Below are 14,316 nucleotides of genomic sequence, written 5' to 3'. Positions count from 1 at the left end.
TGGGAGTGGATGGGTCATTACTCAAAGTAAAACTATTTCCCCATGTTTATTCACCCTCCCCCCCACACACACACACTGTTCCTCACATGTTCTTGTCAGCTGCTGGAAATGGCCCACCTTGATTATCACTACAAAAGGTTTCCTCCCCCTTCTTCCCCCCCCCTCCCCCGCTCTCCTGCTGGTAATAGCTCACCTTACCTGATCACTCTTGTGACAGTGTGTATGGTAACGCCCATTGTTTCATGTTCTCTGTGTATATAAAATCTCCCCACTGTATTTTCCACTACATGCATCTGATGAAGTGAGCTGTAGATCACAAAAGCTTATGCTCAAATAAATTTGTTAGTCTCTAAGGCACCACAAGTCCTCCTTTTCTTTTTACTAAGAACACAGGCATTCCTCAATCCAATAGGTGTGCTCCAACCACGCATTACTCCAAACAAAACAGCTGGGCTGGGGGAGAGCTTCTTCCCATCTTTTAGCCCAGTGATTAGCATGCTCACCAGAATGTGGGAAAACCCTGTTCAATTCCCCTTTTGGCCTGATGAGAAAAATAGGTTTGAAGGGGGTCTCACACCTCTCAGGTGAGTGCCCTAAATACTTGTTTACAAATACTCATGATTCTCACTCTTTCTCTGGCCCACTTAATATTTAATTAAAGTGGAACAGCTTCAACAGGAGAGATTGAGAGAGCCCGTTATCAGAACATCCCATTGTCCAATGTGAGTAACTGTTCATTCTTGTACCCCATAGGGCTAATCAGAGCTAAGGGGCTTGTCTGGACTTGAAACGCTACAGCAGCATCTCTTTACCTCTTCTATGTAGACACAATTTACGCCTGTGGGAGGGATTCTCCCATTGGTGTAGGTAAACCCCCTCCCCAAGAGGTGGTAACTAGGTCAACAGAAGAATTCCTCAGTCACCCTGGTGCTGTCTACTCAGGGACTTGGGTTAGCTTAACTAGGCCAATCAGGAGTGTAGATTTTTCACATGCCTGAGTGACTTAGTTATGATGACCTAATTTTCTAGAGCAGACCAGGACTTAGGTATTACATAAAATAAGAAAGTGTGGTAGAATCAGGCCCACAGTGAAGTACTATTCCAAGTGAGGATGAGTGGCCAAATCACATGCCCAGTTTCAGGATGAACACACCCTCAAAACAAATACCACAGTGGCAGAGAAATGGCTTATTTCACCCTTATGTATTTCAGCAATATCTGAAAATGTTTAATTCACATTTTCTTTGAAAAGAAATCATGCAGAGGGCCCTGCCTAGACCAAAATTTTTGTCCTTGTTTGTTCAATTACACAAATATTGCTTCCCAATCTGGTTCCTGAGCCCTAACTTGAACCCGTGACCAACAACAAACATTTGTGGAGTATCTACATTTGCATTCAGCATCATGTGAATTCACCCAACATGTCAATCAACCTGAGTGACAACATGACCAACAATTCTAGTCTAGTCAGGGCCTAGGATTTAAGGCCATCAGCGCATGCCTGGTTTTGTTTATTTGCATTGTCAGAAACATGTTTAGAAAAGCGTAACTGATTGGAGTTTGTTTCGGAATAAGCTGTTCTCTCAGCCTTCCCTGTTCCATAGCATCACCACTGCAAAATATCATGGTTTACAACTTATAAACAAGATAAAAGCAATTCATTGAAACTGAGCAATATTGAATTATTTCCATCTATTCCTTTATTGATAGGATGCTACAGAACAATTGTTTTTCTCTTTATAAAGAACAGGTTAGTGCAGTGTATTTGATCAGTAATAACTTTGATTAATAAAACCAACTATTTCTATGGCAGTTCCTATACTGTAATAGATCTATCTATGTAATACTTCAAAGGAGAAGAACAATCTCAGTTTACTTACAACTGATGTGGGGCCAAATCCACTACTGGTGTTGATTGGTGTAGCTCTATTGACTTCAATGGAAATAGACCAATTTACATTAGCTGAGGATCTGTCCTAGTGAAGGAGATTAGCAGTGCAGTTTCTAATTCCCTACTCAGGGCATGTCTATACTTATGGCTAAATCGGCACTGCTGCAATCAATGCAGCGGTGTCGATTTAGCGGGTTTGGTGAAGAACCACTGAGTCGATGTCAGAGCATTCTCCCATTGATGTCTGTATTTGCTCCTTGAGAAGCATAAGGTAAGTCGGCGGGAGATCGTCTCCCATTGACACAGTGCGGTGTAGAAACCATTGTAAGTTGACCTAACTCATGTCGACTTCAGTTACCTAACTTACGTAACTGAAGTAGCATAACTTAGCTCGACTTACAGCTTTAGGGTAGACCAGCCCTCAGTGTCCAGTGCAGTTGTGCCTTCCCTAAATACCCATGAAGCAATTAAAGTTCAGCTTTTTGAACCCAGTTAACCCTTTTCTGCTTCTGCTCTTGTTGTTCTTGCTGATATTGCCCCCACGACAGATAGCTAGCCCCTTGGATGTTCCTTGCGGCTCTCACAGCAGATTTCATAGCAGTGTCGATCCAGGCGTGAGGCTGGGCTGTGTGTTCTCCTGCAAAGTGGACCCTCCCTTCATTCTGAAACAAAGGCCCAGAATAGTCAGCAAACTGGTAGGGGGTAAATGAGGCAAATGCTCCCATGGAATGTTTGTCCAGGTTCCATCTCTGTATCACGTGTTTATCACAGATGAACTGGAGATCGGCCTTAGATACCTTGTGGATTTCTGCCAGGTCCTCCAGCACCACATCAATGCACTTCTCATCACTCAGGGAAAGAAAGAATTCAGCGTCGTCGTTCCACGTGTAGGAAGCCACAATCACCCCCACCCCACTAGAGAAGTTGTGGTTGGGATAGTAGATGAATCTGGAAGGGCGATCCGTGACTGATGGCCCACCTCGAATCCCATCCTTCTCCCAGAACTTTTCGGTGCAGGCCAAGGCTACCTTGGTGGCGGTGGCATAGTGAATGGAGCGCAGGGCATGGCTTTTATTGGAGGAAAGCGGTGGCAGAAATTTGATATGTCTCGTGGCTTTTGCTGTGGCTGTGACAAGGACATAGTCAGCCATCACTAAGGAGGGGCTCAGTGTGTTGGGTGCACGGTAAAACACTCGGACCTTGTTACCATTGGATATTATCTGCTCTACTGTGCAGTTTAGCTGGACAACTCCAGGCATAGACTGGTAGAAGGCCTGGGGCAATTGGTCAAATCCCCCTGTGATCTCATCAAAACTGAAAGAAACAAGAAGTGACGAACGCAAAAATTACATTAGTAGCAGTATCACAATTGCTTTTAGGGACAACAATAAAGTGGGGCCCCTTTGAGGTAGGGGCTGTGTCTAAGAAAGACCCTGCCTCAAAGAGATTACACTCCAGCTAGACAAGACAGACCAACAAACAGGGGCATTATGGGTGGTGGGTGAACCACCCACTTGAGGAGGCTAGTCCCCGGCCCACCCCTTCTGCTTGAGGCCCTGCACCTCCCTCCTCCCCCTTCCCCCACAAGCCCAGATTTCATCCCACCCCCCACAGCTGTGAGCCTCCCCACCCCCAGAGCATCGGGCATGTGTGCACCCCACTCCAGAACCCCGGAGCACCAAAGCTGGCAGGCGGGTGGGCAGTGCGCAGCCTCCAGCCCCCCAGAGCACCAGGCAGGCGCACGCCCCCTCTCCCAGCTTCGGAGCAACAAACAGTGCATGGCTCCAAGCCCCAGGCAGGCAAGAGGCGCGTGGACCCCCACAGCCCTGGAGTGGTGGGTGACACACAGATTCCCCCCCTCGCCCCTCTGCCCTGGAGTACTGAGCGCTGCTGTCCCAGTGCCAGGGCACCCCTAGCACTTGGCAGGCCCAGCTACCCCAAGTCCCAGCCACCCAAGCCCCAGCCCCAGCAGGCTTCCTTTTCTGAGAGGAGCAGCCTATCTGGGCTGGGGCCAATTAGTAGCTAGCGGGGAGGAGAGACTCTGGACAGAGTGTGGGTTGGGCCAGGGGGGTTGTTTGGGAAGGCTCAGCCTTCCCCTGCCTATTACATGTGCCACCCATGAAGGGCATGAGCAGGAATTTAAATCTGACCCCTTTTGGTGGGGCAGGTTCTGTGCCTCCCCCACCATGCCCCAGGAGGAGCTCGTTCTCCTGCCCCTGTGCCTGGCAGGATCTTGCTCTTCCCTCTAATCCAGCAAGAGCTCTCTCTTCTCTTCCTCCCCCTATGCCAGCCCTGGGAGGAGCTTACTCTTCCTTGCCCCCAGGGCCAGAGAAGTTCTGTGCCCCCGACGATTATTGGGGGAACATGCCCCTGCTTGCCCCCCCGGTATACGCCCCTGCTAAGAAAGGTTTATTATTGCCATTTTACAGAAGGGGGAGCTGAGGCATGGAGAAAGCAAGTGACATGCCCAGGGTGACACATGAAATCTGTCATACAGCTGGGTACTGAATCCAGATCTCCTAAGACTCAAGCCAGGGTTTTAACAATGGATCATTTGTATCACATTGCTAAGATAGAGTGTCTATCTCTTCCACTCTCAGCTGCGAGAAGAAGGATAGTGTTATTTATTTACTAGCATTGCAGACACAAAAAGGGTATATATACACTGCCAGCGGCAGCAAGACTCCGAGCCCGGGTTGAGAGACTTGGGTTAGCAGGGCTCACAGGAGCGCTGTAGAAATAGCTGTGTAGACAGCTTTGAGGTTGTGGCTTGGGCTGGAATTCAGGCTCTCAAGCCCACCCGTCTCCCTAGCCTACAGAGCCTGAGCTCCAGCCCAAGCTGCAATTTCAGAGTTCTGTCTACACAGCTATTTGTACAGTGCTAGTAAAATCCACACTAGCCTAAGTCTCTCAACCTGGCCTAGGAGATTCACTGCCATGGGCAGCCTACTGGTAATGTAGACATACCCCTAAAGGCCAACAATCAAAGCCCCCATAGTCTTACATAAAGTACACACATGCAGAATGAAAAGATATAACCACACCCCAGAGACCTTGCAATTTAAGTACATTCGTTTCTCACCCATCTTCATGAGAGAAGATATTAAACTCCATGAGAGAGTTAAGAAATGACATGTGGAATCCAGCATCCTCATTCATCAAGTCTCCGATCATCTGTACAGCCCCATGGCTTAATTTCCCTTCTTTAATCAAGTACTCCTGGGAGTGGAGGAAAGTGAGTAAAATTGTTCTCTCTTTAGGCAAAAGAAGGACATTTATGCAGGAAATAAGAGGCATGGAGGCATCATTGGGGAAAGATTTGACTTCCATGAGGAAGGAGAAGATAAAGGGTTATTTTCAAGTTTTATATTGTGATGATATTGTTACCCCTTTTTGGCCTGAGCCATTGCCAATATCCAAGGCCTTGCCTGGTTCTTTCTGTTTGAAGGAGAGATTGAGGATGTGAGTCAGGTCTTTCTTTGGTGCAATCCTGTCTATTTAAAAAGAATGGACACAACATCCTGTTTCCCTGAACACAGTAGTAACAATCAACAGGAGGCAATGTCCCTTCTTAGCAATCCAAGTCTGCCTTTCCAGCAAATACTGTGACCAAAAGAAGCTCCATCCCTTGTTTTTCTCTCAGGCCCATATTCACCACTGCAACTCTCTTCTTGCTTCCTTTCTCTCACATACACAGACTCAGCTGCAGACATTCAACTCCTAGCTCCTGTGTTTGCAATCAACCATAGGGAAACCCCTCAGTCCACACAGCTTAGCTTCTGATTGGCCTTGTACTGCCTTGGGCAGTGGCTTACACTGCCAGTAGCTATCTTACTCCAGAAAGGAGCTTAATTGCTTCCTCCATTTATCCTGAATGAAGGGTGGTTAGCATGCCCATCCACTTTAACCAGGTCTGTGAATAATTTATGTATTAAAGATATGCTTGATTTCAACTATTAACACCTTCCAGCACAACAACATTAAAATAATAATTGAAGGAAGTATGACATGTCTGGCTCTCGGTCCTTTATTTTCCATAATCTTGGCCACAACCAAAACCTTGCCCACTCAGGCTGTCAAAAGGAGAAGGCAATCCCAATAGACTGTGCAGAGCTTCATAATATGATGTTTTCCCTCATTCCTTTATTGGTGCTTTGAATAAAGGACAACCTCAACATGAAAACGGGCATCATTAGTTTTCATCGGGATAAACAGGCACGTTTTACACCTCTCTCAGAGCAATTATTTCAGGCTTTCCATAAACATTTGGATTTAAAGATACTCAAAGGCCCATATCCATTACCTTGGTCGAAAAGGAGTCATACTGATCCAGCAACTCTTCACAACCTGAACTCCGGAACCGTTTTAGGGTCTGTGTTGGAACCATGCATGGAAACATTCAGCGCCAGAAAGAGAAATATGTTCACAAAAACACTGGACCAAATTCTGTTCTCCTATCTAACTAACCATCTATGTAAGTACCTATATTTGCATGACCCTCCTCGCCATGATATCTGCAGGCTTCATAATCGCCGATGGATTTTATTCCCAAAATACTCCTTTGAGGTAGGGAAGAATCAGCTCCATTTTAGAGAGCACATAGCTATGGCAGCAACTGGACCCAAATCTCTTGAGTCCTACTGCAATGCCCTATCTACTAGACCCTAATTCCTCTGTATAGCCATGAAACCCCAGTGAACGTAACTGAGTTGCATGGCATAGTCTCCAGTCCTACTGTTGTTAAATGGCAGGAGTTGATCCCAAGTTCACTGTTTTGGAAACAAAAACAGGTGTTTCTTTTCAGAGGTGCTGAGCACCCATAGCTCCGGGGGATCACATGAATAAAAGTGAAAGGAAAACCAGGGCCAGATCATGTGGTAAATCTCCCACAAGGAGAATTATAGCTACATGCAGGCAGCAGTCTAAGATTCCCCTGACACAGGATGTGTTCTGGGTTGGAACGGTGTAGAGAAGGGATGTGATGGGAAAAGAGCAGGGGAGACCAGCACATACTGCAGAAGAAGAGACCTCCTGTACTGCAGTACAAGTTAGGGCCATTTCTCAGAATCAGGCCGGGTGATTTATTTTCTTTTATACAATCAACCAATAAACATACCTTTTTCAGAATTCCTACATAAAGTTCCTTCGCAGATTTGCCTCTCTCTGAGGGAGCCACAGTATAATTCAAGATATCAGGGTTCTGTTTGACCTTCCCAGCTGTTGTCCTGACACCATTAACCAAATACCAGGCGTTGTCATCCATCTCAGAGAACTTGTTTAGCTTAAGGTCAAATTTTCTAATAAATTCACGAACAATACTGCAAAAGAAATAAAGGGGAGAGAAAGGGGAAAGGAGAGAGTCAAAAATAATAAAATAAATTATACACTCTACTGGCTATACAAATAATATGGTTGTAAGTATGTTATTTATGTCATCCCCTTTTTGAACTTTCCTGATTCCAACTAATGTGATTAATGCTGTAGGATGGGGTGGCCAACCTGAGCCTAAGGAGCCAGAATTTACCAATGTAGATTGCCAAAGAGCAACAGTAATATGTCAGCACCCCCCATCAGCTCCCCACCCCGCTCCAAGCGCCTCCCACCCACCAGTAGCTGCACCGATCTGCGCCTACCCCTCCCTCCCCGCACCTCCCAATCAGCTGTTTCATGGCATGCAGGAGGCTCTGGGGGTGGGGTGGAGGAGGAGCAAGGGCATGGCAGGCTCAGGGGAGGGGGTGGGAAGGGGTGGAGTGGAGTGGGGGCAGGGACTGTGGCAGAGTCAGGGGTTGAGCAGTAAGCACTCCCCGGCACATTGGAAAGTTTGTGCCTGTAGCTCCAGCCCCGGTATCAGTCCCTATACAAGGAGCCGCATATTAACTTCTGAAGAGCCATATGTGGTCTGGAGCCACAGGTTGGCCACCCCTGTTGTAGGAATATGATAGATAGATCTTGATGTAAACTGATGTAGTTCCATTGACTACAAGGGGACTACCAGCTATATAGTAGCTGAGGGCTTGGAATATTGACTGGTTACCACAGATGTTGTATATAATAACCTCATCTGGTTTTTCTGCTTCTAAATTGTAGTCTCAGTTCATGGTAGTTTTCTTTGAAGTTAGGGTACATTTATGGTACTGTTTTTTGTGTTTGTTTGTTTAAATAAGCTTTTGCTCCATATAATTGTGCTGAAAAATATTCTATTCTAGTTCTTATACTTCCTCACAAAACAATTGGGTGCAGTGTTTTATGAAACAATGCAACTCATTTCAAATCACTTTGGCTAATGAAGAGCCCATATCTATTGTCTGGCTTTCCTTTGACCCAGGGCCTGATACAACTTCCATTAACAATAAATTGGAATTTGTCCATTGGTTTCCATTGGAAGTTTGATCATGCACTCACAAGCTGCCAGTTCCATAACTAGGCCCCAATCCTAAAAAAACTTATTGCTCAGTTCATTGTTTACTATTTGCCATAATCCCACCCAGGTCACTGAGACTAGTCATTGCAGGAAATATTACATCTAGCAGCAAGTTCTTTTAGGATGCTTGATCTCATCCCTAACCTTTGCAGATTTCTGCAAAACTGGGCTGCTCCTTTACCAAACAACTTACATTGCTGAGGAGTGGAAACTGTATTACCTGTGGTTGCCAGGCAAACGCATGGCTCCCAACTCCACGTACCAATCTTGTGTATCATCTCGATAGGTCCTGATTCGTCCTCCCACACGACCACTCATTTCCAGAACTGTAACCTAGGAACCAGCATGGAACATCATTTCCACTCACTTATGTGGCACATGCACAATTTTAGGCGCAAAGGACAAAACTTTCAAACTTTGTTGACTAAAATTATGTAACTGAATCTACATTCAGGCACCTAAATAAGTGTCGTGATGGCTCTGCACCCACTAGTTCCTAACATTATGTATATTGCACCTCTGAAAATTGCACCCATTTAAGGTGGAATTTTCAAAAGCGCTCTGTCTTGGTTGAACTGCACCCACTGCAGTCAATGGGAGGAGACTGATGCCAAATCTGAGTGCATCTGAAAATCTGAAAGCCAGTTCTACACTCCCAAGGTTTGTCGGCCTAGTTGTGTTGTCAGGGGTATGAAAAAAAAACACACATCCCAGGCAACATAAGTATGCAGGCAAAACCTCCAGTGTAAACATAGCTAGGACAACACAAGAGTGCTTCTGTTGACACAACTAATGTCATTTGGGGACGTGGAGTTACCATACTGACAGACAAAACTCATTCTGTCATCATAAGCTGCATCTACACTAGGCAGCTCTGCTGGAGTAGCTATCCTGGCAAAGAATTTGTAGTGTAGGCAAGGTCTGAGCCTTACATGCCAGCATAAGGATTTTGAGGGAAGATTTTCTCTAGCTGCATCTAACTGTTGTGCTTTTCAAAACCTTCCTGTAGTGCTTAACTTTAAGCACCAAAGTTTGAACATTTTGTCTGTATGTTTTCAAAGCATCAGGATCCTCAGAATTCACAAAGAGCTTAGACTGGGATTATCAACTCCCTAGGCTTCTATGCCTTAAAGACAAATGGATTTATGTGGGAGTTAAATAGTTCATAAGTCTTGCACTGACTCCCCTATACACAGAGATGAAGATCTTTTAAAGGTATGTCTCCACTGGGCTGAAATTCACCCCTGTTGTTCGTGGCATGTAAAGAATATAAAAAGAAGGCAGAGTGAAGGATACCAATAGCATATCAATTTTCACATGCTTAGATTTCTGCGAAAGAATGTATGCCCTGTACAGATATTGACATTTGAAAGTAGATAACTGTAACTTGCCACTTTCTAATGGATAGGGTTATTTTGAAACTGTAGCTTTTGGGGTGTTTGTTCCCCTTTCTACTTTTTATGATAGTTACTGTAACTTCTCCAGCTTTAAATTAATGAAGTTTCAGGGAAATGTTCCAGGACAGAAATGGGAACAGGGAAGCCTAAATCTTATTAAAATACAATGGGAGTTGGGCACCTAAAGTCCCATTATTGCCTTTGAAAAATTTCTTCTTTTGTCAGCGAGCCTTTTCTTTCTTTCTTTCTTTCTTTCTTGGAAATTCCCCTTGTTTCATTTTTATCCATTCTTTAGCCTAATAACCTTTATTCCTCAGACAAGAAATAATGAAAAATACTCAAGCCACACTGACTCCCTGCCTTGTTCTGACATCTCTCTGTGCATAAAATTACCATGTGACCAGCATCTCTGAGCAGTTTGGCAGCAGTGAGTCCACTTATGCCTGCCCCTACAATGACCACCTCCATTGGATGAGCTGCCTTTCCAAGCCCATTTTCAGCAATCTTCACCAGGTCGTTGTAGTCGGGATCATCAAGGCAAGGCAAGCTAGAGAAACTCTTAGGCCATAATACAGTCACAAGGAAACACAGCCTGGAAAGCACTGGGGACATATGGACAAAGAGAACAGAGGTGTAGTTAATGAATGATGCAGTCAGGGAAGCAAACTCATTTTCTGAAACCCAGATGGCAGGTGGCAACCCTGAAATGACACCAATCAACCCACAGCAGAGATAAAATCCATACAAGGGTGTGCAGCAAACCAGCCCTGAGTATTGCCAGATAATACATAAGAGCAAATCAGCTCCTAACATTACCAGTGTACAAAGATGATCATTTTAAGGTATGTCTACACTGGAGATGGATGTGTCATTTCCAGCTTGAGTAGACAGACCTGTGCTCCTTCTTATTGAGCTAGCATGCTAAAAATAGAATGGTATCCACAGCAGTGGAAGCATGGGGTGGGGAGGAGTATATTCCTAGGATCTTGGACAGAATCATATTAGGGGCAGGTACCCCTTCCTGCTGCTCACACCACCATGGCTACCCTCAGATTATAAAATCTTTGGGGAATGGGCTGTCATTTAAAACATCTTTGCACAGTGCCTAGCACATTGAAGGTGAGAGGCCTGGGTGAGACCTCTTGGATCCACCGCACATGGAGTCATTGACAGCCTAGGTAGAGAAGCTCAAACATATAACTCATCTCTGGCAGAGTGTGTGTCAGTCCCACCTGTGATGTGCCATACTCGAGTCCTAGGGACAGGGTAACAACCCGGGGAGAGGACTTGCAATGTAATGAACATAATGGGCAAGAGTTTCAGAAGTGATGTTGTGTGACCAACTTTGGACACTTGAAAGAGTGATGATTTTCAGATAGCAGGTGTCCAGCCTTTTCTGAAAAATGAAGACTCTTTAAGACACCTCAACTGGGGCACACTGAAATTGCTCTTTACCCTGTAGCTAAACCACGAGACATGGGCTTGATGAAGAAATTACAAGATTAAATTCTATGTCTTGCATTAGGCAGGAGTCAGACTGGAAGACCACAATGGTCCTCTCTGGACTTAGAGTCTGTGAAATAATAAGGCATGCAAAATCAATAGCCATTGTTAAAAAGCTTGGCCCAAAAGACACAAAATCTTTGTTAACTTTAAGGTCTTCTCCACACTGCAAAAAATTTTTCCCAAAAAATTCAAACCAGTTTCAGTTGGAGCCACAGTTGGAGCCACAGAGTTGACAAGTTTGTTGTTGGCCATAATCATATTTATAACCAGTTTAAATAATTTGGCTATCAGGAGGCTTAAGTAAACCAGTTATAAGAATGATTCTGGCTGCTTGAACCTTGTCTACATTGGGGTTCTAATAGGTTCAAACTGATTTTAAAACCCGTTTGAATCTTTTAATACATTTCCCCAGTATGGACAAAATTGTAGTGAAGGGTGCTACTTAACTTTAAAGTTCAAAAGGAACTTTATAACAAGGAATATTAAAGACATTTAAATAAAACTTTAAGGCACAGCAGGTGAGATTTTCAAAAGTGCTCAGTGTTGACCTAAATTTGCTCCCACTAAAGTCATTGAATCTCCACACTGCTACAGTGTTTTTACTCCATTGGCTATTTTGGCAATATTGGTGATTAGACCTCTCTGTGCTCCTCAAATAAATTTAGTTTTCTAGAAATGCTCTGAGAAACAGCAGGGTAGGTCCGAGCCCATTCAGAACAATCCTTTAAACTATAAACAGATTCATCAGTAATGCATATAAATTCAGTTCTCAGTGAAGAGAAACACAGTTCAAGAGTTTCCAGTTTCAGGTGGAAGCTATTACCCAAAGAACCACAGAATAAGATTTTTTTTTTCTCTTCCCTTCTCAAATAGGCACCAGTTTCACTCAAGAAACTAAACAGTACCAAAAATTTCCTTTGGACAATATGACTTGCTTTAAACCCTGATCCTACAAGCCTGACTCACACGAGGAATCTCATGGAATCATTGTTGGCACTGGAACATTGTCCCTGATCCATGCCCCAGCCTTGAACTAAGTGGGACCCCACCCCCAGCATATTATTGGATGGCACTTTCTCAGAGGGTTACACAGTATTAACAACAATCGATGCATTTAGAGTCCTACAGTCTAATCCTGCTGCCATTGAAGTTAAAGGCAAAATTCCCATTGCTTTCAATCATTCAGGATCAAGCCCTGAGTGTGACCAAATTTTCCCATAAAATACCCACAAAGGTGGGTATGGATTCTCTTCTTAAAAAATCACATTGCCACCAAGAAGGCGTGATCCAAGGCTCATGGAAATCAGTGGGAATCAACTTCAAGGGAGCAGAAAGGGGTACTGAAAAACAAAGCCCAAGACATATTCATCTAAAAAAGAGAGAAAAAAAGTGAGAGGTTAAAATAAAGAGAAAGATGCAAAACAAGAAAGCAGCTGAAGATGGACTAACACACATCCTTTCCTAGCCCCAAAGCAATTCTCCCAGCACAGTAGTGTCACTTACAGAATCTGTCCATGTTTCCACCAGCAGCACTAGTCATCTAGTGAGCACTTTCACTTTATAGCCTGAACCAGCTGGTCTCAGAAAAAAAAAGTGGTTCAAAACTTCCTACCAATCAGTATGTTCCAAATACTGAGAGAGACATAATTAATAATTCTGGGGAAAATGAATTTCCAGTCTGACACAATTATGTGTATTTTTCTGTCCCACCCTTTGATCGGGAGACACCAACTGACTGGAACACAAGTTACTTATTGTTCTGGTAAGTCCCACACATGTATACTTCCAGGTCATACATCTATCAGCAGACATAGTACAATGCCCAATTTTGTAATCTGGAAAAATCTCTATGGATTTTTCTGTCTATTGCCCCCCTAAATCAGAAGAAATCTGTGTAAGGCACAGGGGGAAATTGATTAAATTTCTGTGGATATTTATGCTACACTCCTACAAGCAGTTAAACATCTCTTACCTTGCATCCCTCCATTGGTTCCCCTTGTCTTCCCTGTCAAGGCCAATCATGGCCTATCCCCATTCCACCTATAATCTCTCATTTGATATCTAAATGTCAGCACCCAGCTCTGACCGGCCCATGATACCAGCCTACTTGCCTACTTGTTTTCAGAGAAGCACCGGTGTGCTTTTTCCCATTCTGCTCCTTGTGTTTGGTAGCAGCTCCTCAAAAACATCCGCAGGGCTATCTCATTATCCTCATTATCCTATCTCATTTTCCTCAAAACCCTCCTTACAAATTTCCTTTGCTGTAATGCCTAATAAAAAAAAGCTGACAATGGTTAGACAGCAGCCTGACATGCTGACCAGTTCCCTTCTTTTTTTGCATAATGACAGGTGTCAGAGTAGCAGCCGTGTTAGTCTGTATTCGCAAAAAGAAAAGGAGTACTTGTGGCACCTTAGAGACTAACAAATTTATTTGAGCATAATCTTTCGTGAGTTACAGTTCACTTCATCAGATGTAGTTCACGAAAGCTTATGCTCAAATAAATGTGTTAGTCTCCAAGATGCCACAAGTACTCCTTTTCTTATTTTCTTGTACTCCCCTGGTTGTCTGCTTGTAACCATCTCTTGCCCCTTGTCTTATACTTAGATTGTAAACTCTTTGTAGTAGGGGATGTTGTCATGGACTCACAGGACTTGTGCTCTCTCTCGGCTCCGTACAGTCCCTGGGAGGAACCTCCTTCAGTGTAAACAACAAGAAGTCCTTGTGGCACCTTAGAGACTAACACATTTATTTGGGCATAAGATTTCGTGGGCTAGAACCTACTTCATCAGATGCATGGAGTGGAAAATGCAGTAACAGGTATATATACATAGGACATGAAAAGATGGGAATTCTTTTCATGAACTATGTATATATACCTGCTACTGTATTTTCCACTCCATGCATCTGATGAAGTGGGTTCTAGCCTACGAAAGCTTCTGCCCAAATAAATGTGTTAGTCTCTAAGGTGCCACAAGGACTCCTCATTGTTTTTGCTGATACAGACTAACATGGCTACCACTCTGAAACCACTCTTCAGTGTGACAGCCCTTCTCGGGGTCCACTCTCTCACAGGGGTTAAGCTGTAGGCCCCTCCGCCTCC

At 44.2% G+C, this 14,316-nt stretch overlaps 1 protein-coding gene across 1 annotated transcript; it reads right to left on the bottom strand.

Annotated features, from left to right (window-relative positions):
- Positions 1-295: 295 nt before the first annotated feature.
- On the bottom strand, positions 296-12,778 carry LOC119843047 (L-amino-acid oxidase-like). Its single transcript, XM_043496811.1, has 7 exons — positions 12,719-12,778; positions 10,103-10,311; positions 8,533-8,645; positions 7,008-7,209; positions 6,195-6,263; positions 4,974-5,110; positions 296-3,205 (listed from the first exon to the last, which is right to left on the bottom strand). The coding sequence occupies exons 1-7, from the start codon at positions 12,753-12,755 to the stop codon at positions 2,359-2,361; spliced, it is 1,614 nt and encodes a 537-aa protein (XP_043352746.1). The 5' UTR covers positions 12,756-12,778; the 3' UTR covers positions 296-2,358.
- Positions 12,779-14,316: the final 1,538 nt, after the last annotated feature.

Source organism: Dermochelys coriacea, chromosome 14 (assembly GCF_009764565.3).
Source record: "Dermochelys coriacea isolate rDerCor1 chromosome 14, rDerCor1.pri.v4, whole genome shotgun sequence".
Classification (NCBI taxonomy): domain Eukaryota; kingdom Metazoa; phylum Chordata; order Testudines; family Dermochelyidae; genus Dermochelys; species Dermochelys coriacea.
The sequence above is the reverse complement of the archived record's forward strand: the minus strand, read 5'-3'. Positions and strand labels throughout refer to the sequence as shown.

Coding starts and splice junctions, on each gene's coding strand:
- LOC119843047 (XM_043496811.1), bottom strand. CDS start 12,755: ATGACTAGTGCTGCTGGTGGAAACATGGACAGATTCT. Junction 10,312..12,718: donor TGGAAACATGGACAGATTCT/GTAAGTGACACT, acceptor ATATGTCCCCAG/TGCTTTCCAGGCTGTGTTTC. Junction 6,264..7,007: donor ATGTAGGAATTCTGAAAAAG/GTATGTTTATTG, acceptor GTTCCAACACAG/ACCCTAAAACGGTTCCGGAG.